Source organism: Psammomys obesus, unplaced genomic scaffold (genome assembly GCF_907164565.1).
Source record: "Psammomys obesus unplaced genomic scaffold, mPsaObe1.curated_primary_1811, whole genome shotgun sequence".
Classification (NCBI taxonomy): domain Eukaryota; kingdom Metazoa; phylum Chordata; class Mammalia; order Rodentia; family Muridae; genus Psammomys; species Psammomys obesus.
The window spans coordinates 726830-753745 of NW_026592710.1; the positions used below are offsets into that span (position 1 = coordinate 726830).

Consider the following 26916-nt stretch of genomic DNA (forward strand, 5'->3'; position numbering starts at 1 on the left):
CTATCTATCTATCTATCTATCTATCTATCTATCTATCTATCTATCTAATATGCTCTTCCTCTGGAAGAGCAGCCAGTGCTCTTAGCCTCTGGCCATCTCTCCAGCCCCCTCGCCCATCACATGCATTTGTAATGCTCTAAGCAAGAACATGGATTACCCTGCCAAGCTCTCATCTATTGCAGAGATATGCTCCGGGGCTGGGGAGATGCCTCAGTTGGTATCTGCCTACCTGAGAAGTACACAGAGCTGGAGCCCTTCATCCTGAGGACCCACACAGAAGTTTGAGCACAGTGGCAAATACTTATAGCCCCAGGAACTGTGAGATGGAAGGGGAAAACAGACAGCTCTTTGGGAGTTTGTTAGCTAGCTTGTTAGTTTGCCCTATCTGGCAAAGTTCCGAGCCAGCGAGAGACCTTGTGACAAGAAAATAGTGGAAGGTGCCCGAGGGACACCACCTATAGGCTAGCCTATAGCTCACTATATAGCTCAGGATGGCCTCAAACTTGATCCTTCTGCCTCTGTGTCCTAAATGCTGGGATTGCAGGCCTGTGCCACTAGCTGAGTTAAAAATTCTAAGTATTTTCTTCAGTCTGTCTGTCTGAGTGTGTGATGGATGTGTCTATGATCTGTATGTGGGGGGGGGGGCTCATATATGTCATAGTGCAATGGTGGAGGTCAGAGGACGATTTTGGAAGTTTGTTCTTGCCTTTTACCTTATTTTGAGATAGGGTCTCTTTCCTTCTCTCTCTGAGACAAGGTTAGGGTTAGGGTTCTCTGTGTAGCTCTGGCTTTCCTCGAACTCACTTTGTAGACCAGGCTGGCCTCAAACTCACAGAGACCCACTTGCCTCTGCCTCCCAAGTGCTGGGATTACAGGCATGAGACACCATGGCATGGCTAAAATATATCTTTTTTTTCTTTTTAATGTATGCTCTGTCTGCACATACTCAACTGTATGAGTTTATGTGTACCACGTGTGTGCAGGAGTCTGAGGAGGCTACAGAAAAGCATGGATGCTTGGAACTGGAGTTACAAATGGTTATGAGCGATGGGATGTGGGTGCTGGGAATGGAACTGAGGTCCCTTGCAAGAGCAGTGAAGTGCTTTTAACTGCTGAGCTGCCTCTCTAACTCCTCCTACATAGTGAAGAAGTTTTGTTTTCCTTTTGGGTTTTAGACAGCCTTTCTCAATCACACCACGTGGCTAAAGATGACCTAACAGCTCCTATCCCTGCCTCCACCTTGCACATGCTGGTATTGCAGGCCCTCATTACCACACCTGCTTCACCAAATTCAGGGCTTCAAGCTGTATAGCAAGCACTCTTCCAGGCTACGCCCCAGACACCGACTTACAAAGGCAAATGCATTGTAATGACGGCAAACCTCCCGCAAGAAACCCAGGAAAACAGGCCATGGCCTATTTCAAGCCTTGACAGTGAACAACCTATGAACACTTACACCAAGATACTTCTTACAAAGGACTGACAAGCACACATGTTCTCATGCTCACAATACTCGTGTTCAGCAACTCATCATTTCCTCATCTCCTCACACACAGGGACAACTGGTACAAAGCAAAGGTCATGTGGCCCTAACCTGTCTATTCCTGGGTCTTGGGCGCCTAATGGCCACTGTGCTGTCTGCCCCCGCCTGGAGCTCAGCCTGGTGGGATCTGAGGAGACGAGGGTGGGAAGGAGAGCGTGGTCACATATCCCTCCGCCCATCAGGCTTACCGATTTATCTCGGATTTGCAAAGCAGCTCAAATTTGTACTCCTTAGCCTTAACTGGCTGGAAGATCACATCAAGTTGCAAAGTTTCCAGGGGCAAGATCGTCCCAAACCCATCATTGGGCTGGATGTCCACATACTGGAGAACAGAAACACATCGGAGTGGAAATGAAAAGCATGCTCTGCAGAGCAGCTGGTAGGAAAGTATGGACCCTGTGTGAGGAAGTGAGATGTGAACACATCAGTGTTGGCGCACACATGGAGGGCGTGAACATATGAGATGTGTGTGCGTGCTCAGCCTTGCTGAGTGTAAGGTCCGGAGCTCGGTGTGTGTGGGTACGTAAGGGACAGCTTGCCTTCTTAGGCTGATGGACTGTCCTGTGGGGCTTGGTCAGGGAAGGTATTAGAAGGCTTTAGAAGGGAGCAAGTCTGCAGCTTTTTGGGGTGTACCTTACAGGCAGCACAATGAGAAGCAGGGAGGGGAGGGTCAGCTGGGAGGTACAGAGGGCGGCAGAGCTGCTGCTGCCTGGGCCTGGAGAGCAGCTGTTATGTCCTGCCCCGTGTTCCCAGCACCAACCACAGCACGTACCTGGGGAAGGCCAACAAACCCAAACTCCTGGGGCAACAACGAGAGGTTGCTGAGGCTGATCTGTGTCCTGACAGCTTCATAGATGGTGCAGTAGCCAAAGTTTACCTCCGAGGGGCAGATTTCCAGGTCTGAGGTGGTTACGATGGCTTGGACAGTGAACCCCACTGGTTTGATCTAGGCTCAGAAGGCAGAGACCATTCCCAGGCACTGTAAGCTTTACAACAGCCTCCAGATAAAAACAGCTGTCCTGCTTCCTTCTGGCCAACAGCGTACTATTTCTGGAACATGAGTTCCTCAACCAGACCATTACTCAGTGTTTCCTGGTGAGTGGGCATCTGAGCCAGGGATCCACGGTGAAGATTAGAGGAGTAGGGCAGACAGTAGTCTAAAGAATCAGCCAGGCGAGGCAATGAGTCATGTGACTATGTGTGCAAATATTGTCTGTAAGAACATGTAGACGTAGAGCCTTGTCAATGAAAGCATAACGTACGTGTGTGTGTGTGTGTGTGTGTATCCTTGTTCAACTGTGTAGACATATTTCTTGTGTGCATATGTGGGTAAGGTACCTGAGCCAGTGTGCTTGGACCAGAATAAGAGAGGGTATGAGAGACCAGAATGACACCATGCAGGGTTATGTGGACAGATGGCAACGTTGCTGTCAGGCCCTGGACATCATCTGGGAAATGAGGGTGGGTTTCGAGATCAGGGTTCCTCCTCTGCAGGTATTGTCACTGGGGGTACCGCAGCCCCCTGTTCCCTAGAGACAGCATCAGAGAGTATCCTATACAGACCTGGTCAGCCACCCAGATTGTCATCGGAGCCTCCAGAACTCGACTGTCCCGGTCGAAATACTTCCCTGCATCTTCTGGGAGGGAGTGTCTGCAGGAGGCAGGGGCCATTTGAATACATTTTTCTTTATATTTTGTGCAATAAAACTGTTCTAAAATTGAAGGGCAAGGATGGCTATGAACATGGTATAACGGCATATGATGAATATGATACAAGGAAACCCATTATGTCTTATACTAACTTCAAACAATAACTGTCTTGTCATTGAATGGCCCACCAGGTCAGCTCAGCATGGCTCACTGAAATGGCAAGCCCAGGGCCCACACAGGCCTGCACCAGGCCCTCTGCCTGTATGTTATGGCTGTTGGCTTGGTGTTTTTGTGGGACTCCTAACAGTGGGAGTGGGTGTATTTCTGACTCTTTTGCCTGCTCTTGAGACTCCTTCCCTCCCATTGGGTTGCCTTGTCCAGCCTCACTATGAGGGCTTTTGCCTTGTCTTATTGGATCTTGTTTTGTCCTGTTCGGCTGTCGTCTTTTGGGGGAGTGGCTCTGGGGGAGTGGAGAGATAGTAGGGGCTAGGAGGGGTGGAGGGGAACTACGGTGGGTGTTGAGGTTGATCTGGAGCGACCACGTATTCAAGTGTTAATTGCTTGGCCCTCAAAGACCCTTACTGTCCTATGAGCAAAATCACGTGTGAACCTTGCCTCTAAAATTATCCCTGCTTGGCTAATACAGTTGCCAACAGCCTGAGCTGGGCAGGGGAGAGGCAGGCAGGGTGAAGGTTCCCAGGCTTTGGGTCTAAGGAGGAGGAGAGAGGAAAGAGGAAGAAAGGAGAGGTTGCCCGGGTTCATGTAACCAGGAGCACATGGGGCAGCTTGCACTGAGGACTGACGTGATGGAGCAGAGGCCCAATGAAACATGTGTAAGGAGACATGGGGATTCTGGCTGTGGTGTGATAGGATACGCTTAGAGGGTTAACATTTGCCCTTAGAGGGTTAACATCTGCCCAGCTCCAGAGTTATAAGGCTCATAATAAATCTAACAGCTCTCTGTGTCTTTTATAAAGTATCTTTTATAAATGTGTTTTATAAAATTATAAAATAGTGGGTTAAGGAATACTTGCTGCCATATTAATAACCAGCATTAATATTAATAGAATAATTAATTCTACTTACAGTTGGGATATAGTCTATGAGAGAAGAATATATTTTCAATGAAAACTTTTAAAAAAAGAATGTTAAAAAAAAAAAAGAATGTTAATAAGCTTGGCTAAGCCAGATGTAGTGGCATATAGCTTTAAATCCAGCACTTTAGTGGCAGAAGCAGGTGGTTCTTTTTAAGTCTGAGACTAGCTTAGTCTTCATACTGAGATCCTGTCTCAAAAAACTCCAAAAAAAATAAGGGTTTGGTTTAATTCTCTCCCCTCCCTTCTCGTGTGTATATATCAAGACATCATATTTTATCTCATAATATATACAAGCATAATTCTAAAATAACATTAGCACTGTGTGTGTCTTATTTTTCACTTGTCTTGGGGAACTCCTGCAGCACTGTCCATATGTGAGGGTCAGAGGATAACGTGCAGCACTGTGGTCTCTCCTACCATGTGGATTCTGGTGCGTGAACTCAGGCTGTCAGGCCTGGAGGCCCATGCCTTTACCTGCTGAGCCATCTCTTTAGTCCAAAATAATAAAAGTTTTCATGACAAAATCAATAAACTGATAAGGATTCTATTATTTGAAGGAAGCCTAAAAATCCCTCTAAAAATCAGTTTATAAGCAGGTCACTCATGGGACCCGCGCATGCCTCAGTGGTGGAGCACATGGCCCTGAAACTACTGAAAAATAAAAAAGCTTTTGCTTTTTTGGGTGGTATATACCTATAATAGGCCAGAAGATCAAAAGGTAGGTAGGGAAGGCAGAAAAAAAAAAAAAATATATATATATATATATTTTTTTTTTTTATAAGAGAAAAAGGGTCCCCTTTACCAATCTGGGCAATCAGTGAAACAGCTCAGATTTTAAAAATCAGCCTCAACTCCTCTTCACTACCCTACAATTCAGAGGCCTGGAGGCATGTCCCCCTCCAGGTACCCAGTTTCAAGCCTGCCACACCTGCTTCTCTGTTACAGACTCTATTGACAGCCTCGAGTCTCCATCTCAGCCCTGAGAAACAGGCTTGGTAGTAGGAATCAAGGGTCTTGTAGGGTGACAGAGCAGTTAATGTAAAAAGCAGAACTTTTGGTTGCCAAAGCATCAGAAAAGCTGGAGTGGATTATCCTTAGTCCATCTGAGGAAAGGCTGATGCCAAAGGAAGGAGATGGCACATGCAAACAGCCTGCACCAACAGCTGTGCAGGCACCAGGGTGAGAGCAGGCAGGATGAACGAGGAGGAGGAGGAGGGTGACGCAGGGGCAGGCCGCTCAGTGTGTCTGGGCAGAGGCCAAGACAGGAGCAGAGGCCAGGGAGTGCTTACCTTGGTAGGTGCACACACTGGAGGATGGGCGTCTCCCAGTGATCAGCACAGGGCATGGATCTCACCCCCTCCCACCAGGCTTCAGGCCTTTCCCAGTTCTCACCTCGGCAGGAACTTGAGCTGAACTGAGTAGGTGGACAGGGCCTGGATGTAGCCTGTTTCTGGTAGAAGCTCTATGTGGCCACGCAGCTCCTTACAGACTTCAAACCTCAGGCGCAGGGCTGCTTTTGACCTGCAAGAGGTCACACGTCACTTGGCATGCTTCCTTCTTTTCCTCGCTGAGGTGTTTCTAAGGATAGAGCCTGTGTGCCTGTCACTGTGAGACAAGCACAGCATACCGACGGGTAGGAAGCAGCTTCAGTGCTGTTTTTTAAGGGATGTTTTATTCTGAAATGGAATTTGATTAAATTTTTAAAAAAGTTGTTGTAGAGCCAGAGAGATGCTCAGTGTTAAGCACTTGCTGCTTTTGCAGAAGATTCAGCACCTCATGGTGTTTCACACCATCTGTAACTCTAGTTAGGGGGTCTGATATCCTCTTCTGACCAATTGGGCATGAGCCATGTGTGTGCTACACACACATGTACAAGCAGGCAAAAAGCCACACATAAATAAAATGAAATACAATACTATGTATTTTTTGGAAACAGTCTCTTTATATAGTCCTGGATGTCCTAGAACTTGTTATATAGACCAGGCTGACCTTGAACTCACAGAGATCCTCGTGCCTCTGCTTCCAAAGTGCTGGGATTTTAAAGGCATGTGCCACCATACATGGTTATGGTAATTTTTCTAAGTGAGATTTGTCACTGCTGTGTTCGTTGTGTGTGCGTGTGTACATGCCCACGCACACTGCTCACGTGGAGGCCAGACGACAGCTCTGTAAAATTGTTTCTCTCCTATGTTTTTGTTGGTTCTGTAGATTGAATTCAGGTTTTGTTGTTGTTGTTGTTTCAGACAGGATTTCTCTGTGTAGCCTTGGCTATCGTGGACTCACTTTGTAGACCAGGCTGGCCTGGAATTCACAGAGATCCGCCTGCCTCTGCCTGCTGGAATTACAGCTGTGTGTCACCACGCCAGGCTTGAACTCAGGTTTTAGGCATTCACAGTAAGTACCTTTCTGCTGAGCCATTCTGCTGGCCCTGTTTTTGTTCTTAGACAGGCTCCTACTATGTAGCACAGGCTGAAATATAAACCCACACTCCTGCCTCAACCTCCTGAGTGCTAAGTTTATAGTCACGTGCCAACATACCCCAGCTTGAGAAAATTTAAAATAGAAATAACAATAAAAATTTCAGTTGCGGGGCTGGAGAGATGGCTCAGAGGTTAAGAGCACTGGCTGCAATTCCAGGGATCCTGAGTTCAAGTCCCAGCAACCACATGGTGGCTCACAACCATCTATAGTGAGATCTGGTGCTCTCTTCTGGTGTGTAGACACACATGCAGGAGGAATACCGTATAAATAAATAAATAAATAAAGAAAGAAAGAAAGAAAGAAAGAAAGAAAGTCTTTTTAAAAAAGAAAAGAAAAAAAAAGAATTAAAAAAAAATAACAATAGAAATTTCAGTTGAAATGGGCTCAAAGTTCCCAGAGACTGGAGTGCTTTATGGGAAGAAGTGCAAGCAGCTGCCGGGCACAGTGGCCTGGAAGGGGTGAGAGAGACGGCTTCTCCTAGGGCCCTGCTTGTTTCCACCTAGGACTCTTTACAGGAAGTATGGTGTGTGTGTGTGTGTGTGTGTGTGTGCGCGTGCGCGTGCGCGCGCGCGCACTGCATGGACAGGTGTTAGCTATTGCCACAGTTCATAATTCAGAACCAGACATAGGAAGGCAGACACATCTGTGTGCAGTCATCAGGGCCTATCTGTGTCTTCTTGTCTCCATAACAAGTTATTTCTTTTGTTCTCTTTGGTTTTGGTTTTTCTACAGGGTTTCCCTATGTAGCCTTGGCTGTCCTGGACTTGCTTTGTAGACCAGGCTGGCCTTTAACTCACAGAGATCCACCTGCCTCTGCCTCTGCCTCCCTGAGTGCTGGGATAAAAGGGGTGTGCCACCATGCCCAGCTCGTAGAATTATTTCTTAACTGAAAGAAGAAAAGGCAACCCAGAGAGGGAAGCCCAAGAAACTATTTCTTGGTTTACCTGGGGATCATGAACAATAATAATCCTAGAACGTTCAGGGGCCTCTAGTGCTGCCTAGAATGACCCTTGTCTATGCTCTGTAGCCCATGGCATTCTAGACCTCTGCCCAGATATGCCCCTGGGGGCTGAGGCCACAAGGATCCAGAGCTGGAACAATAAAGCCACAGACACTGAAGCTCCAGAGCCAGCAGGAACCATGTCACCGGGACACTGTTCTTCCTGGTCCTGTGCAATGCTTGCTGTGGGTGAAGGCATAGTGACAGGGGCTTGGTAGGGACAGCCTCTGCCCTTTGCTCTGAGGACAGTGGTTCAAAGCTGGTGAAGTCATGAAATTTTGGATGCTTCTATCTCAAGAAAAAACTTTTAATCTAAAGTCTGTCTTTGTAAAGCAAAACAAACAGATACACTTCTTTTGCTGGACTCTGTTCTACCTGCTGCTGCTACATTCTGTATTCTTGAGGGCACTTGAGACCTGGCCCTAGGCATGCAGCAAGTGAGTTTTCGCTGTGGCTGCTGAGATACTTCCCACAAGCTCAGACCTAACACATTACAGAGTGATTCTCTGAGCACCTCGGAGGACAGGGGCCAAAGTGGGACTAACAAGATGAAGGCTCAGGACGTAGGTAGGGTTGCTTCCTGTGGAGACCACAGGGGAAACCCATCGCTCTGCCCTGTGAAGTGCCTGGCATTCCATAGTGGTCCCTTCCTCTGTCTTCGGGTCTGTCTCTGTCCCTGACTCTCCCAGATTCCTCTACAATGCCTCAGAAACACCGGGGCCCCAGATGTTCAGGATTGCTTTCTTCAGGGCCGTAGCCCACTCAGCTGCCTGGTCCTCTCCACTCAGAGGCAGCTCTAGGCACGAGCCTCCTGCTGACCACCATAGGCCTCACCTCGTGTGGACAGTGATGGAGTCCTGGTACAGTCGGTCATACATGCAGATCTTCAGGTCCACAGTGGTCCTGGGCACCCAGACTGGCACATCTATGGCAATGCCAGTGGCTCTGAAATATAACTGAAGCAGACACACATGTGTTTACGGTCACGCTTTGACGTTGGCAACTTTACTGTATTACCAGTATGAGGCTAGTAATTAAACATGACATGGATTAGAGTTTTGTGATATTTTTCATGATTATCCTGTGCTGTGGGATTTAGAGAATTGTGGCAGAATTTCAGCAGCGCCATTGTATCTGGCATGAATTCCAGAGTGATGGCACGCAGGCTTTCAAGAAGCCTTTTGTAAACAGTCGGTGACTGTTATAGAGATTTTATAGCGGTTCCCATGAAAGATTCACAGAGCCTTTGCAGGAAGTCGGGGCTGAGAACTGCTTAGGTATTGGTTCCTTCGGACGACTCCTAGATCAGATGAGAGGTTTTGGTATGTACAAATCTACTCGCTAAAAGTGCCTTTGCAAAGTAGATTCAGGGTTCAGTCCTGTAGAGGCTGATCCCCTGATACTAAGAAGCCTAAATTCATTCTGCAGTGTCTCCCTCGTAACCCAAAACACTGACAGGAATAATCTATAATAGTCATATGTTTTGTTTGTTTGTTGTTTCTCTGTGTAGCTTTGGCTGTCCTGGACTTGCTTTGTAGACCAGGCTGGCCTCAAACACAGATCTGCCTGCCTCTGCCTCCCGGAGTGCTAGGATTACAGGCGTGTGCCACCACACAGGCTCTCCTATTTCTGGTTTTTAATGAATGTTATTAAGCGTATAGTAAGCCAAGGTAAAAGGCAGACTAACCCATGGTAAATGGCAGTAAGACATTATCAAGTTTGGTGCCCAAAATATGCAGCAGTTCAGGGAGTGGTGGTGCACTTCCTCAGTCCTGTAATTTGGGCTGCAGAGGCGGGGCAAGCAGATCTCTGGGAATTTGAGGCCTCTGTGGTGTAGTGAGTTCCAAGTCAGCCAAGGCCACATAGAGAAACCCTGATTAAAAAAACAGAAACAAAAAGCCAGCAGAAATGAAGTGGGGAGCACCGCTGAAGCGGTCAGCTGGAGTTCCCTAGTAGGCCCGAGGGAGCAGCCAAGCAAAAGAACAAATACGGGCAAGTCCAGGGCTTTCTGGGACACACGGCCCAGGATGGGGGAGTCCCCCCACAGCTCAGAGGCCACAGCGCCTTGTTTTAGCCCTGTGGAAAGCACTGTGGCTCCTCCCTGACTCTCTGTCTGAGGCTGGGAGCAGCACAAACGCGTGCATTATACGAGTGTGAATATTCAGAAGGTGGTCCGCGCACACCTGTAGTCCTAGTGCTCCAGGAGGCAGGGGCAGGGGGCTCTCTGGGAGTCCCAGGGTAGCCTGGTCTACAGAGAGAGTCCAAGGCTACACAGAGAAACCCTGTATTGAAAAACAAAACTAATTATCTGTGCTGGGACTAACTGAAAGTCTCACCCAGGGGAAGCTGTTCTGTCTGCCACGGTCTTTGTGAACCAGTGACTCTAGATAACAGTTTTGGTTCTCAGTGCTTCCTGTCAGGTTCTGCTGGACAGCATGCGTACCTGATAGGATGCCCTCCCACCTTTCCACTCCTTGCTGTTTCATTCTTTTATTTCTGCTTGCCAGATACGTAACAAGCTCACTCATCCAAAACTGAAATTACATCCATCCCCTACGAATATTATCATCTTAAAATGTCTGTCGATGGATTGTTTTGGGACAGAGTCTCTCTGTGTAGCCCAAGCTGGCCCTCAGAGCAGTCTGCCTGCCTCTGCCTCCCTCAGTGCTGAGATTAAAAGTGTGCTCCACTACTCCCAGCTACTTCTTTTTTTTTTCCTCCTCCTCCTCCTCCTCCTCCTCCTCCTCCTCCTCCTCCTCCTCCTCCTCCTCCTCCTTCTTCTTCTTCTTCTTCTTCTTCTCTCTCCCTCTCTCTCGATCTTTCTTTTGCCAGTTGTGTTTGGTTCTAGCCTAGGTCTCTGGGTTACCCAGCCCCTGGTCCCCAGACCTGCAGGCAGTGCCAGGTGTGTCACAGTCACTGCCTGGCCACTCCCAGAAGTTCTGTGCAGCTTTACCCCAGCACATCTTGCAGGCAGGACAAATTGTAGGTTGAAGGTTTTGGCTGGGCTGGTGTCACAGTCCCTCCATTTTCCAGTCCCAGAAGATGGCCGATTCAGGCTCCATATCCCCGTTAGGAGTCTTCGCTAGGGTCCCCTCATGGATTCCAAGGAGTTTCCACTGCACTAGATTTCTACCTTGACTCCAAAATGCCCCACCCTAAGCCAGCGGTCTCTCCTGCTATCCCAGTATTCTTCCCCCACCCCAACCACCTGACCCCTCCTGCTCCCCCCCCCGTCTTTAGTCCACCCTTGAAATCTAGTCTATTTCTTCTTCCCAGGGAGATGCTTGAGCCCCCTCCCCTGAGTTCTCCTTGTTACTTAGCCTTTCTACGTCTGTGGATTTTGGCATGATTACCGTTTACTTTACAGCTAATATCCACTTACGAGTGAATATCATGTTTGTCATTCTGGGACTGGGTTATCTCACTCAGGATGTTTTTTTTTGTTTGTTTTTTTCTTGTTCCATCCATTTGCCTGTAAATTTCACGATGTCATTTTCTTCAACAGCCAAATAATACTCCATTGTGTAAATGTACCATAATTTTCTTTATCCATTCTTTGGTTAAGGGACATTTAGGTTGCTTCCAGTTTCTGCCTATTATGAATAAAGCCGCTATGAATATAGTTAAGCAACTGTCCATGTGGAAGGATGGAACAGCCTTTGGGTTTATGCCCAGGAGTGGTATAGCTGGGTGTTGAAGTAGATTGATTTGCAATTTTCTGAGAAACCACCAGATCGTTTTCCAAAGTGGTTGTACAAGTTTGCACTCCCACCAGCAATGGAAGAGGGTTTCCCTTACTCCACATCCTCTCCAGCATGAGCTGTCACTTGTGTTATTGAAATTAGCCATTATGACAAGGGAAGATGGAATCTTAAAGTCATTTGATTTGTATCCTGATAGCTAAGGATATTAAGCATTTAAGTGTTTCTTGGCCATTTGAGACTCTTTTGTTGAGAATTCTGTTTAGATCTGTACCCATTTTTAAATTGGATTATTTTGTTTGTTAATGTCTAGTTTCTCGAGTTCTTTATATGCATTTCATTATTAGCTGTCTGTCAGATATAGATTTGGAAAATCTTTCCCCATTTTGTAGGCTGCCATTTTGTCTTATTGACAGCGTCCTTTGCTTTACAGAAGCTTTTCAGTTTCATGAGGTCCCATTTATTAACTGCTGATCTTAGCACCTGTGCTGTTGGTATTCTGTTCAGGAAATTGTCTCCTGTGCCAGTGTGTTCAGGCTCTTTCCCACTTTTCTTCTAACAGGTTTAGTGTCTCTGGTTTTATGTTGAGGTCTTTGATCCACTTGCACTTGAGTTTTGTGCAGGGTGATAGATATGGATCTATTTGCATTCTTTCACATACCAATATCCAGTTAGACCAGCACCATTTGTTGAAGATGCTTTATTTTTCCATTTATATTTCTGGCTTCTTTATAAAAAAATCAGGTGTCCATAAGTGTGTAGGTATATGCCTTGGTCTTTAATTCAATTCCATTGATCAATCTGTCTGTTTTTATGCCAATACCATTTGATTTTTATTACCTGAGCTCTGTATTATAGCTTGAAATCTGGGATGGTGATACCTCTGTAAGTTCTTTTATTGTATAGGATTGTTTTAGCTATCTGGTTTCTTTTTTTTTTCCATATGAAGTAGAGTTCAAGGTCTGTGAAGAGTTGGATTGGAATTTTGATAAGGATTGCATTGAGTCTGTAAATTGCGTTTGGTAGAATGACTATTTTTAGTATGTTAATTTTCTTGATCCATGAGCATGGGCTGTCTTTCCTTTTTCTGATATCTTGAAGTTACTGTCAGGTCTTTCATTTTCTTTGTTTGAGTTCCACTACGATAGTTTAGATTATTTGTGGTTATTGTGAAGGGTGTTGTTCCCCTGATTTCTTTCTCAGCCTGTTTGTCATTTGTATATAAGAGGGCTACTGTTTTGTTTGTTTGTTAGTTTTTGAGTTAGTCTTGTATCTAGACACTTTGTTGAAAGTGTTTATCAGCTGAGAGAGTTATCTGGTAGAACTTTTGGGGTCACCCATGTATACTATCATATCATCTGTGAATGATGATATAAAGTCAAATACTTTGACTTCTTCCTTTCCAGTTTGTATCCCCTTGATCTCCTTTAGTTGTTTCATTGCTCTAGCTAGGACTTTAAGTCCTATATTGAATAGATATGGAGAGAGTGGGCAGCCTTGTCTTGTCCATGATTTCAGTGGAAATGCTTTAAGCTTCTCTCCATTTAATTTGATGTTGGATATTGGCTTGCTGTACGTTGCCTTTATTGTGTTTAGGTATATCCCTTGTATCCCGATCTCTCCAGAATTTTTATCATGAAGGGGTGCTGGATTATGTCAATGACCTTTTCTGCATCTAGTGAGATGATCATATTTTTTCTTTTAGCTTGTTTACATAGTGGATCACATTGACGGATTCTCATACGTTGGACCATCCCTGCATCCCTGACCATGACGGATCATTATTTTGATGCGCCCCTGGATTCAGTTCGAGTATTTCATTAAGTATTTTCGAATCCATGTTCATGGGAGAAATTGGTCTGTAATGCTCTTTCCTTGTTGGATCTTTGTGTGGTTTGGGTATCAGTGTGACTGTGGCCTCATTAAATAAGTTTGGCAGTGCTCCTTCTGTCTCTGTTTTGTAAAATAATTTGGGGAGTATTGGCATTAGCTCTTCTTTGAAAGTCTGGTAGACTTTTGTGCTAAAACCATCTGGCCCTCAGATTTTTTCAGTTGGGAGACTTTCAATGATTGCTTCTATTTCCCTAGGGGTCATCAGTCTATTTAATTGTTTATCTGACCTTGATTTAACGTTGGTAAATGGTATGTATTGAGAAAATTATCCATTTCTTTTAGATTTTCCAATTTTGTTGAGTACAGGTTTTTCAAGTATGACCTAATGATTCCTCAGTGTCGCTGACTTTGTTGATTTGGGATATTTTCTATCTTTTAAGTTAGTTTGGATAAGGCTTTGTCTAGCTTGTTGATTTTCTGGAAGAACCAGCTCTTCGTTTCACTGATTCTTTTGTACTGTTCTTTTGTTTGGTTAGCCCTCATTTTATTTCCTGCCATCCACTCCTCTTGCGTATGCTTGCTTCTTTCAGGTGTGCTGTTCACTGTTAGTATGAGACCTCTGCTGGTTCTTTATGAAGACACTTAGTGCTATGAACTTTCCTCTTAGCACCGCTTTCATTGTGTCTCATAAATTTGGGTATGTTGTGCAGTCTCTAGTTTCTTCCTTTCTTTCTGCTTGACCCAGTCTAAGTCCTTCAGTAGAGTGTTGTTCAGTAGCCCTGGCTGTCCTGGACTGTCTCTGTGGACCAGGCTAGCCTCGAACTCACAGAGATCCGCTGCCTCTGCCTCCCGAGTGACATGCAACCCCACTACCTGGCTTAACTTTGGTTCTTATTTTATGTGTATGAGTGTTCTTTCAGCATGTGTGTCTGTGCACCATGTATATGCTCTGTCTATGGAGACCACAGAGGATGTCAGACACCCTGGAACTAGAGAGTGGGGGTTGGGAATCAAACCCTGGCCATCTGCAGGAACAGCCAATGCTTTTAACCACTGACCATCTCTCCAGCCCCGGAACATGCTTCTTTACCCATCCTTGGGAAATTCATATTCACCCAGCGATCATATTCTCTGATCATAATTTAGTAAGGTTATAAGATTATAAATGAAGAAAGACATTTCTAATAGTTAAGAGTTGGGGTAGGGTTAGGGAGATGGCTCAACAGTTAAAAGTACTTGCTGTGTAAGCAGCAGGACCGGAGTTGGGGTTCCCAGCACTCACATAAAAGCCCATGGGCATGGTGGCCCTTCTGTAATCCCAGGACACAGAAAACGATAAGGGATTTCTTGAGCAAGCTAACTAGCCAGCTAGCTGAATCGATGAGCTCTGTTCAAGCGACAGAGACCTTGCCTCAAAATATAAAGTGGATAGCGATTGAGGAAGGTGCCCAGGGCCAACCTCTGGCTTCTGTACACAAACATATACACACATTTGTACACACGTGTGTCTCCACACATGTGAACACTCATACACAAGCATGCACACCAAACACATGGAAAACTTAAGAAAAAAAAAAAAAAGAGTATAGACTGGAGCTTGAGGTAAAGCCCTCTGTCACTTGCTCGAGGTTCTGAGTTATATCTCCAATACTGTAAAAAAAAAAAAAAAGAGGGGGCAAGAAAGGAGAGAGACAGAGAGAGGGAAAAAAAAAGCAGTCTGCAGAGACAGACGTCAGAACATTGATGTGCACACGTGTGTTTGCTAGCTAAGGTGTCACCATTTGTATGGCCCATGACTCCAGCAAGAGCAGCTGTCTGGGGGTTGGAGAGATGGCTCAGAGGTTAAGAGCACTGGCTGTTCTCACAAAGGTCCTGAGTTCAATTCCCAGCAACCACATGGCGGCTCATAACCATCTATGAAGAGATCTGGTGCCCTCTTCTGGCATGAAGGTACACATGTAAGCAGAACACTGTATAAATAATAGATAAATAAATCTTAAAAAAAAAAAAAGAGCAGCTGTCTGATGTGGCTGTGGAGGGTCAGTCACGTCAAGTCACAGGAGTACTCACCGTTGGACACTGTGAATTCTTAAACATGACCTTGAACTTCGTCTGGACCTCTCCTGGGATAACTGGGCTGAAGATAATGGGTACTTTGATGGAGCTGAAGGGGCCGAGTTCCCCCTCTCTTATCTGTGTGAGAAGAGGAGCCATGGGGTCAGAACACAGGCATCATGGTTTCCATTAGGGTCTTTCCTGCTGGCCATTTTGCTTGCTGCCACCACAAGGATTGGTGGGAGCAGGACCATGTCCTTGGGGTGTCCATTTGGTCACATACAGCTTCTAAGGCTGGCCTTGCTCCTGAGTGCTTCCTGCTGTGGGGTCCCAGCAGAGGGGGAGTTGGGGGCTCACCCAGCAGTGAGCTACCTGTGGCTTTCCAAAGACACTCAGCCTCCTGGGCAGTGGCCAGGCGGGCCCTTTCGCTAGCATGAGAAGCATGAAGAGCTTGGTAGAACCTGGCTGCATTTAATATTTTGTGTACAGGATACACAAGTCTCTACCACCTCACCCACCTTCGAGCCCCTGGAGTTTCGAAGATCCCATTAGGCAGCCTGAACATTTCTCTGCATCTTCTTCCTCTAGTTTGTGTGATTTCAGCTAGGAGGCTTCATTGTTGGTGTCCTCTCTAAGCTGGACCACATATAGAAAACTGGGCCTGCTGCTCTCTACATGGGGAGGGGACACCTTGGTACGAGTGAAAACAACAGGGGCCTGGAGACTGTGGGTTTAGTCTGGCCCTGACAGAGGAAAGAGCCCCTGAAAGCAGGGAGGCCAGTGTGTGCAGAGGCTGTGTCTTGGGCTGGAGGAAGCCAAGGTTTGGTAGGTCAGATGGACTGACCTTCCCCAGTGTGATCTCTGCCTGCTCCTCTTTGGGAATCGTGGTCATGACACTGGACACAGCTGTAATCTCTGTTTCTAGAAGGAAAACAAACCTGTATCAATAATCAGTCTGGGGGAAAAAGTCAGATTATCACATTGAATAAACTAAAACGCATAAGACTTCCTTATGCAAATTCTGAAGCTAAGGAAAGGGAAAGATGAATCAGCTCCCTGGGTCACATCCTTTTGGGCTGAAGACTCAATATACCAATATATCATTTCCAAACTGATGACACATTCATGCCAGGTTTCTCCCCTTGGCGCTCTCTCTCTCTCTCTCTCTCTGTCTCCTGAGACAGGGTCTCTCGTGTAGCTCTGGCTGTCCTGGAACTTGCTCTGTAGACCAGGCTGGCCTTAAACTTTGAGATGCACGTGCCTCTGCCTCCCGAGTGCTAGGATTAAAGGTGTGTGCCACCATGCCCAGCCTAAACATACATTTCAGTGAAAGTGTCAAGAAAAAGATGCTATCTTCATACAGACTGCAACTCAGTCCCTGCTCTGTGCCTCACACAAAAGCTAATTTGAATGAGCCACTGCTGAGTATTCAGCTGCCTCTCCCTTGGTGCCTCTGTCCCCACTGTCTGCACACAGTTTCCATAAAGGAAGTACATTCACTATCTAGCCCTCCATTCTTTGACCTCTTTGCTGATCCAGGTAAGGCTGATGACCTTTTACCTACTGGGTATGAGAATTCTACCCATATAAGAATTCAACAGAGAGGGAGCGAGAAGACCCTCTAGAGATTGCTGATGAAAATTATAAAAAGAACCTACTGAATGCACTTAAGAAGAAAGTGATTGCAATGGTAGGCTCACTGCTCACACAGAATATGGACAAGTAATCTAGCTACATGGAGATACTGTGAGAATACAGGCCAGCTCCTGGTGGAGATTGGGAAAGCTAAGGATAATCTGCTAGAGACACATGGGTTTTAGATGCTTGCGGCCCTAAAGCTCCAGTGAGAACTCCTTGAAATGAGTACAACTTGGATTAGTGTAAACTGACAGGAGTCCAACTTTCTTAAAATTTGAACTGGACTACTGACGTAAATGTAAGACATGTCTCACATTTGTGTGGCATTGGCACAGAGAAAAATGGCTGAAAGGGCACATACACACACAACCCAAAGAAATGGTAAGTTTGGAAATTTAAAATAAAAACTACAGCTTGGCAGTGGGGGCTCACACCTTTAATCCCAGCACTCAGGACCCAGAGGCAGTCGGATCTCTGAGTTTGAGGCCAGCCTGGTCTACAGTATGAGCTCCAGGACAGCCGGGGCTACACCCAGGGAAATGGTGAGGACCACTTAGGGCAGAGAGCAGGCTGCACTTTGGGACTGACCGATCGATGCCTGACAAGGCGCATGTTTTTCCAGCTTGGCACTAGGATTGCTCAGTTTTAAAACTGTCCTTGTGTATCATCAATACTTCTCCACAGCTGGTGTGAAACAAGACCCCTCGTCAAGCTCAGGGCCTGGGGGCCTGATAAACACTGGCAACCGCAGGGCCTGTCTCCCAGGCAGAGCCCTCAGGGCCCCCCTCAAACCTGCACACGTGTGACCAGCCTGGCTGTCCAGAGCTGGCGCTTCTGTGGATTCTGTCAGTTTCCACACGAGTAGAATTTCAATGCATACCATAACCAGTGCATTTTGTGTGTCTGAGTGTTTACTCTATGTTCGACCACCCACAAACAAAGCCCTGAGAAAACTGCACTTGTGGCCCTCCTGAGCGTCATCTAGGCCACAGACCTGGCAGTCTCTGGCTCTCTGGGCCCTCTCAAGACCTGAGATCCTGAGGCGAGTCCTGGCTGGTTCAGGGGTCAGCACAGGAAGCTGGAGGTAGGCACCTTCTACCCACTCCCGAGCTCCCCCACCCTTACCATCTACTCTTTCCGACTCTTTACGGCTCTGCATGTCCATTAGGGAAGACCCGTCAATGTCAAACTGCTGCTCAGAGATACTGTGAAAAATCTTCTCGTAGAGACTTCTCTCCTCGTAGGTGAACACGCTGCTCTGAAAGGAAGCTCAGGCTGGCCCTGCTCTAGCCTGGGTGAGCTGATATCCCTTCTGTGTAGACAGTTGGAGGCGGAGCTCCTGGACGCCTAAGCAAGCCACCCACCTGCCCAAAACAAGCCCCACTCTTCCTCTCCCGCTCTACTCGCCTTGCTCCCTGATCTGACTGCAGCCATCCCCCCCGCCCCCACATAGCTGCCATCCAACCTGCTTTGGCCACAGGTGCCCTGCTGGTCCTGCCCTCTCTTGGCTGAGATCCTTCTTGGGGCACCCGAACAGAGCCAAAAAGGATTGCTCATGTGTCTCATGACAATGTCCAGATATTCTAGAAGCGTGCAAGAAAAGGCACCTCTCCTCCCCAAATGATCTGCATACCCACGAACCTGGTGAGTCCAGTTTTTGAGTGGGACCCTGAGGCTGCTGCCTCTCCCTGTGGCCCCTGCAGTCTTCTCAGAAAAGAAAAAAGGCTCTTTTTATGCGTTGGGAAGGCAGCCTGGTCTCTCGTGGAGCTGTCCGATTGGACTCTTGCCCTTTCTGGGAGCCCCAGCCCGTACACCTAGTCAATGTATGCCACACACCTGAAAGGAAACCCTCTGCTGCCACTGTCCCCAAGGCTAGACTGCGTGTGTCCCCCTCACTGGCACTGGACATTTGTGCCCTCCCTAATGTGAGGCTATCCTGACATTTTCCTCTCAGTCCCACCCCCACCATGTGCTCACCTATTTTAACACACTTGAGATTGTTCACTTGGCTGAGAGGCTCCCACCCTGCCCTTGGCTAAGCAGAGCCACAGACACCCATGAAAACTATGGCTGCTGGTCAGCAGCTGGCAGGGAACTCACTATATTCTTAACTGGTTGGGACTCATCCATGTCAAATAACTCAGAATCAAGGAGAAACTTGAACCCGGTGCCCAGGCCCCCAACATTGGACAGTGTGATGATCCTGGATGTGGTCTCACCCACGACGTAGCTCCCAAAGTCAATGAGCTCCTTGTCGAGGGACAGCTGCCAAAGAACACAAGTGTAAGGCAGGGTGGCCACTAGGCCGGCTGGATCCACAATGACCAAGGGAGTGTAGGTCCCTGTAGGGGTCATGGCCCAGAGGATCCCAATGTCCCGCAGGAGAAGTCCCAACATGCCAGGGGAAACGTGACTTCTCCTTCACAGGGAGCCTGCGCTTGACTGCACGCAGGACAGGTGGGGGGTCGTGAGCATTGGTACACCAGAGGTCAGGAACACAGCCCACTTAAGTCACAGAGTCCTGAAGTGACCAGAATAGTTTGGGGATCCTGTGTCTACTTTTAAAAGTCAAGCCAGCAGCTCCTGAACTGAGAGTTGATTGAAAGAGAGGAGGCAGGATGGTCAGGGAGTAGTGAACAAGCTAGCAGCTATCATCCTGGCTGAGGTAAGCTGTGCTGAAGATACAGGGCCTGGAAAGTATTGCTTTCCAGAGTGGGATTGTGTCATTCATGCCCTCTGTGGGGACAGGCCACAGACGCTCTTTGCTCAAGCTAAGAGTGCCGTGCCTGGGCAGCACCATGGCTCCACAAACAGCCATCTCTCACAGGGCGGTTTTGCAACACTGAATCTAAAGCCAGGCCTGTACCTGCAATGCCTTTATCCAGAGGCATGCCAATGGGCCACTAACACAAGCAGACCAACGTATAAAACAGAATAGTCCAGATTCAAGCCAGAGAGGCCACTTGTGCCTGCTACAGATGACTGGCATGGGGCTGCCATTTCCCCTGGTGAGACAGAGTTCTTACTGCTTTTGCAGCCCATCCTAGATCTTCCCTAGAGAAGCTCTTGTCTAGGTGAACCTCAGTGTCTGTGACAGTAACTTGTAACAACAGTAGGCATGAGTGTGGGACATGTGAGGCACATAGCACTGGCTCCCCAAAAATAGCTCCCAACTTGTCTGCGTGCACATCTGCATGTACACCTGCACGCCAGAAGAGGGCATCAGATCCCAGTATGGATGGTTGTGAGCCACCATGTGGGTGCTGGGGATTGAACTCAGGACCTCTGGAAGAGCAGAAGGTGCTCTGAACCATCTCTCCAGGTCCTAGATGCCAACATTTTTAAAGAGTGTTGAGTCTGATATTGGCAATTTACTTTGAAGTAGTTTCCACAACAACAAATTGTGTATAGATGAAGCCGATGTGCCAGCTTTAAAAACTATCAGATATAGATGGTGAGTATGTGTAAACTCACTGCATGATTCTGTTTTTCATTATGTTTGAAAATTTACTCACAATAAAAATATCCAAAAGCTGCATGTGGTGGTGCACATCTTTAATCCCAGCACTCAGGAGGCAGAGACAGGTGCACTTCTTTGAGTCTGAGGCCAGCCTGGTCTACACAGTGAATTCAAGGACAGCTAGAGCTTATGTAGTGAAATTCTGTCTTTCCCCTCTGCACTGTGGGCCTCTCCGAAGACCCCATACAGAGCAGGGTTTGTCTAGAAATTTCTAACTCTGGTGTGGTTACTCACTTTTTCAGAATTGTTGGGAGGCTGGTTGGGTGCACGCTACTGCCTCTCAAGATCTGGTTACACCTACCCTTATTTTGTAAACCTGCCTAAGACATATCTGATTGGTTAATTAAACAGCCTATCCCTGGGCAGGGCAACGATGGACAGGAAGAGAGGAAGAAGGAAGATGCCACGATAGGTTAGCATGGAGAAGGAACCATGTGGGCTGGGAGGAAGGACTCCAATAATGGCGTGAAAAGGCCCAGATGAAGAATACAAGCAAGTAGTATGGGATTATGGATGGAAGGTGGACCAGATGACGAGGATTAAGATGAATGGTATTGGATGGGGGCTGGGACATGGTGAGGTTATTGAGACAGTGTAAGTGAAATATCTGCCTGGCCCAAGGTAAACAAGGCAATCACAAAGTCTAACGGATGTCTGTGTCTTATTATTTGTGATAGTGGATTAAATAATACTACTGTGATAATCTTAGGGCCAATAATAAATAATACATAGCCTAACACTCCTTTTTCATTTACAAAGGCCCAGGTTGGAGTCTCAGTGGAATGCCACTGGACCAAGGTCTGTGGTGGAGCTCTGACCTCATGCCCTCACCTTGAAGACACATTCAGGAAACTTAAACTTACAGAACATTTTTTTGTTGAACATTTCAGTGGAATAGAAAATTCGCCAGTCTGAGCCAAAAATGAAACATTTCCTTCCAGATCTTTATTTATCTAAAAAAAAAAAAAAAAAAAAAAAGAACAAAACAATCCCAGTCACCATAAACCTCTATGATGAGACACAGGCTTCGTCTGTATAACCATGGCCTGAACCTGCTCGCCATTTGCCTCATGGGACCCCAGAGGAAGAGCTCTAAAGTACCCCACATGAGCATGCCCTGAAGGAAAACACTTCACAGCCCACTGAAAGTCAGATAGTAAGATCAAACCTGGCAAGCTTTTTTTTAATTAATTAATTAAATTATACAATTATATATATAATTAATTAATTATTTAATAATATATTAATTAATAATATAATTAATTAATTAATTATACAATATCTGCATATATGCCAGAAGAGGGCACCAGATCTCATTATAGATGGTTTTGAGCCACCATGTGGTTGCTGGGAATTGAACTCAGGACCTCTGGAAGAGCAGCCAGTGCTCTTAACCTCTGAGCCATCTCTCCAGCCCCCAAACCTGGCAAGCTTTATTCCACTGGCATTACAGAATGATATGGAATTGTTGTTATTGTTAAGCCAGAAAAAAATAGCACCCCTGTGTGACCCTGTGACTTACCATAGGTTTGAAGGTGACAAGAACTTCACAGGACATACCGGCTGACATGGGACCAGGGGGGTCAAAGCTGCAGGAACAGGGATTCATAGCACATAAGTCGTCAGGTCACTGTGGAAAGGGGAAGCCCACTGCACTCAGCTCAGCCTCTTGGATTCCCTTCTCTCTTTCTGTTCCTGTGCCAACCTGTGCTGGCTCGTTTTTGCAAATCAACATGGGCTAGAGTTATTTGAGAGAAGGGAACCTCAATTGAGAAAATGCCTTCGTAAGATCTGGCCATAGGCAAGCCTGTCCAGCATTTTATTAATTAGTGACTGATGTGGGGGTGCCCCAGCTCATTACGGGTGGCATCACCCCTGGGCTGATGGTCCTAGGTTCATTAAGAAAGCAGGCTGAGCAAGCTATCATGAGTAAAGCAGTAAGCAGCACTCCTCCATGGCCTCTGCATCAGCTTCTGCCTTCAGGTTCCTGCCCTGCTTGAGTTCCTGTCCTGACTTCCTTTGATGATTGGACTATGACATGGAAGTGTAAGCTGAATAAACCCTTTCCTCCCCACCTTGCTCTTTGGTCATGCTGTTTTATCCCAGCTAAGACCACACCTCTGCCTAGATGCCCTGGCTAATGAGAGGCTCCAGCTCTGTGGTCTTCCTCACAGACCCCATTTCCTGATGAGCAGGAGACACTAGGTAATCTTCAGATATCAGTCCTGTGAGCCAGCACAGGGAGTGAGGTACATCTCCAAAAGTCAGCTCTAGAAGAATGGATGCTGTGGGGTGTGGCCCCCTGAGGACATATGCCAGGCCTTTGATCAAGGATGCTGAGTTCTAACAGCAACATGAAGTGAAGGGCTATAAGTGAAGCTCTCCAGTAAAACAGCCTCAACTGCAGGGCCATAAGATGGGCGCCAGTCTGCTGATCCGGGGTGAGTGAAAGGCTCCTCCTAGAAAATTCCTTGTATCAGGCCTATTTTCACAATGTTAAATTTTATCTAATTTGTTTGGCTTGGAAGTACACAAAAAACTTACTATAAAAACACATCTCTGGGTGCTAGAGAGATATCTTAGTCAATAAACTGCTTGCTATGCAGACATAGGGACCAGAGTTCAATCCCCAGAACTCAAGAAAAATCCACAAGCTTTTTTGTGCTTGTAATCACAACACTGGAGTGGCAAAGACAGGAGGATCCCCAGGGCTCTCCCTCTGGAGTCTAACTGGTAAGAGGGTCGGAACCCAGGGGTGTGCACAGGAGGGATGCTGTGAACTAACCCAGTGAGAAGCAGGGCCAGAGTATAAGAACTTTTACAGTAAACTATTGAAACTATTGTGTGCCTGAGTGGAGCATGCGGGTAAAATAGTAAAGTCAGACAGTTATGGGCAGGAAGAAAGAAAAAGACACTGTTAAGAAATGCCTGCTCATCTGAAAAAGAACTAGGCATTTTTAGAAACGAGAAACATGGTACTGAAACAGGACGCATGCTCAGCAGCTTCTGCAGCCAGTGAGACACAGCGGAGAGACCAGCCTGCTGGGGACATAAGGACAGCAAAGGTTTCACATAGGAGGAACGGGGCAAAGGGAAGCCATGGGGAGAGCTGAGGAACAGAAACAGATGATATTTGCAGGCTAGGGATAAGACATTTCTATAGAGCTCTGCTCAAAGATATGAGCCTCAGCTCCAAGAACTACAACTAGTTTTTGTTTTGTTTTGTTTTGTTTTGTTTTTTAAATTAAGCTTTCCAGGTATGCTGCAGTAGAGCTACGGGGCACTGAGTGCCAGAGATCTTAGTGTAGCCAGGGGAAGCTGAGGAACCTGCCAGAGAGTCACAACCACTAAAGCAAAAGACATCACAAGACAGCTATGAATGCCAGCCTTCAAGTGTGGAGAAATCTTCAATCCAGGCCTAGGAAGGTGGCTCTGTGGTGGCTGGTGACCACCTAACCTGGACACCTGTACATTCTCAGAATGAGGACAGCACCTCCTGGGTGGGAAGTTCCTATCAGGGCTGTCAGCCAGTGCTGTTCATGGAGAAGCTCCACACCCCCACAGGGGCAGCCTCATGGGGACACCCTGCAGGGGAGAAGGGACCCTGAGCAGATGAGCTGGGGCCCAATTTATATTGCACCCCCACTTTGGAAATTGCACCTCACACACTAACAGATGTGGGTGACTTGTGCTATGAGCAGACCTGCCTGTAAGATAGATACAGTCAAACACACTGGTAGTGTCAGCTATTTGGGAACTGAAGCAGGAGGATTGCAGGTTTGAGACCAGCCTGGACTACATGATGAGTACAAGGTCAGCCTAGGCTGTAGAGCAAGACCCTGTTTCAAAAACAACAAAAAGAAAAAGAAAAAGAAAGAATGAAAGATGAAGGTTAGATGCTGAGAAACAAAAGAGAAAGTGTTGTTGAAAATGCTGCAAAATGAAAACTGGAGGGGGTATGGGGAGAATGGGAGAAGCAGCAAGCATTAAAGGAAACGACAGAAAAACACTTAAAAAGCCAGCATAGAAGTGAAAATATATGCACAAGAAGAGTCTTAGAAAAATGAGAAAACTGAAACTCCAGCACAAAGAGAAAAGCAGTCCGGGAATCTTCATAGTAAGAAAGCATGGCTGCCAAGGGGACGCTACAGTGCCAACACTGACACATGGTGGAGTGTGGGCAGCCTGGCAGAAGGCTTGGTCATGTGGTCGGGGGACTGAGCTGGTGTTTGTGACCTCAGTATCAAGAGATAGAGCAGTGACCTCTCCGACTCTTGTAGGCAGCCTGGCCCACAGTCTCACGGCCAGACTGCCACACTCACTCAATGTGGATGAAGTCCTTCAGGTACTCCTCCACACCCACTAGCTTGCAATAGTTGATTGTGTAGGTAGCGTTTATCAGCGTGATCTTCTTCTTATATACTTTGCCAATATCAAAGTCCTGCAGAGAAAAGGGGGGTTGATGATTTCAAGCCCCCAGAAAGCTTTAAGAGGATGGGCAGGAGACGAGGGGTCGACCCTGGTGCTGACTCCTGAGCGGTTAAGGATCCTGAAGTAGGAAAGGGCTCCCCTTGAGTTGTGATGCCCACCTCGATGTCTGTGAGAGACAGTGAAGAGCCTACCCTGTAAGAACTTCCTCCTCAGCAGGATGAGTTTGATGGGGAGAATGGTTGGGTGGGAGAGACATCAGCTGCATATCTAGCCCACCCTTCTATAAATGCTGATACTAGCTAGCTCCTGGTGGGTGCTGGAGTCCTTGGGGCCACCTCAGGAGAAGGCAGGGTTTGTCAAGCAAAAGGGGCCTAACAGATAATTATCCTGTTACATTACTTCCCAGAAGCCCAAGCCCCTACCAAGGAGTGCCCAGGGCCTTCCTGCTCCCTAAGCTGTCATCCCAGCCTTTGGGTACCAACCCCACAGCTGAAGACTTCTCTTCATTTCCCAAAGTCAGAACAGAAAGCATCAGAGGCAGGAGAGTGGACGAAAGGCTTCCTTCCGTGGCCATCCTTCAAGGCTCACCTTGAAGTGAATGACCTCGGGCTTGCTGTTGAATGGGCGGCCCTTGAACTCTCGCCCAGATACCACCTGCTTGTGGACCACCCCACTGCGCAGCTTCTCCAGAGTCTGAGCCAGGATGTCCTTGTCCATCTTAGTTCCACCCACAGGTTTTCGGTCCATGTCCTCCTTGGCCACCTTGGGTTCAAAAAGACAGATGTCCACACTTGCTCAAAGCCTGATAGTGGTTTGGGCAGGGCCCAAACCTGGCAGGGCAAGAAAAGGTTTAGCATCCAGGAAATTACTCTGAAGGGCCCAAGCTGAGAGAGAGAGAGAGAGAAGAAGAAGAAGAGGAGGAGGAGGAGGAGGAGGAGGAGGAGGAGGAGGAGGAGGAGGAAGAAAGAGGAGGAGAGGAGAAGAGAGAAGAGAAGAAGGGGAGGGGAGGGAAAGGTGGATGGAGAGAGGAGGGAGAGGGAGAGAGAGAAGAGGAGGGGAGGGAGAGAGAGAAGAGGAAGAGGAAGAGGAGAAGAGAAAAGAAGGGGAGGGGAGGGGAGGGGAAAGGTAGATGGAGGAGGGAGAGGGAGAGAGGAAGAAAGGGAGTGAGGGAGAAGGAGAGGAAGGCACAGGCACAGAAAAAGAGAAAGGCCAGTGAGAAGAGCCACAAATGTGAGACTCTCCGAAAAGTAACAGCAGAAAAGGCTGTTCTAGGCTGTTGAATCAGAGCAAAAGATTTTTGGAGAATTCTGCAGGACAGCTTTTTTGAGAGGCAATTTTAGTCCAAATCAGGCAATCTCACTAACTAATGTGAGCAATTGGAAAAAGCTGCAATCCAAGATGGGCTAAAGTTTTCCTTTTGACATTGTGTGAGCTCGGCCTGAGGCCTTGGGCATCCATGTCACACGTGGGTTTGTCCCCGATTCTCCAGGGTGGACAGCGCCTGCCCCTTGCCTGTGCCCTGCCACCTTTCTGCTGGGTTTAAATGGAATGGCTAACCTAGCTTTTTTCTTCACTGCTTCCCTAGGAGCAGGAAACTAAAATCCTTTTGCTCTGGTAGTGATGTCAGCTAATGTTTGCAGAAGCTGAGAGGATCCTGCTGGGCCTAGGGCCTGTGCCTCTTGTAAACTGTAATCCGGAGGACCAGCATTCTAGGTGAGCAGGTTTCTTGAAAAGGGCCATTAAAGGAAGTGTGAACTCATGGATTTTTATAGAAATATGTTTCCCTGGGCAAGAGGGATGGCTCAGTAGTTAAGACTCCATAATTGCTCCAGAAGACCCTAATTTGTATCCCAGCACCTGTATCTGGCAGCTTGCAACTGTGTAATTCTAGCTCCAAGGAATCTGACACCTCTGGTCTATACACACACACACACACACACACACACACACACACACACACACACACA

At 47.1% G+C, this 26916-nt stretch overlaps 1 protein-coding gene across 1 annotated transcript in view; it reads right to left on the minus strand.

The window, feature by feature from the left end:
* Cfap74 (cilia and flagella associated protein 74) overlaps window positions 1-26916 on the minus strand; it is a 56828-nt gene that overhangs the window by 12891 nt on the left and 17021 nt on the right. The window contains exons 13-25 of the mRNA XM_055615145.1: window positions 25538-25711; window positions 24841-24959; window positions 22041-22107; window positions 21382-21471; window positions 19099-19263; window positions 18124-18256; window positions 16205-16281; window positions 15376-15498; window positions 8606-8727; window positions 5683-5811; window positions 3107-3194; window positions 2316-2489; window positions 1732-1865 (exon numbers count right to left, since the gene is read on the minus strand). Of these exons, the coding sequence (XP_055471120.1) occupies window positions 1732-1865; window positions 2316-2489; window positions 3107-3194; window positions 5683-5811; window positions 8606-8727; window positions 15376-15498; window positions 16205-16281; window positions 18124-18256; window positions 19099-19263; window positions 21382-21471; window positions 22041-22107; window positions 24841-24959; window positions 25538-25711 (1595 nt within the window). The remainder of the gene's footprint in view (window positions 1-1731; window positions 1866-2315; window positions 2490-3106; window positions 3195-5682; window positions 5812-8605; window positions 8728-15375; window positions 15499-16204; window positions 16282-18123; window positions 18257-19098; window positions 19264-21381; window positions 21472-22040; window positions 22108-24840; window positions 24960-25537; window positions 25712-26916) is intronic.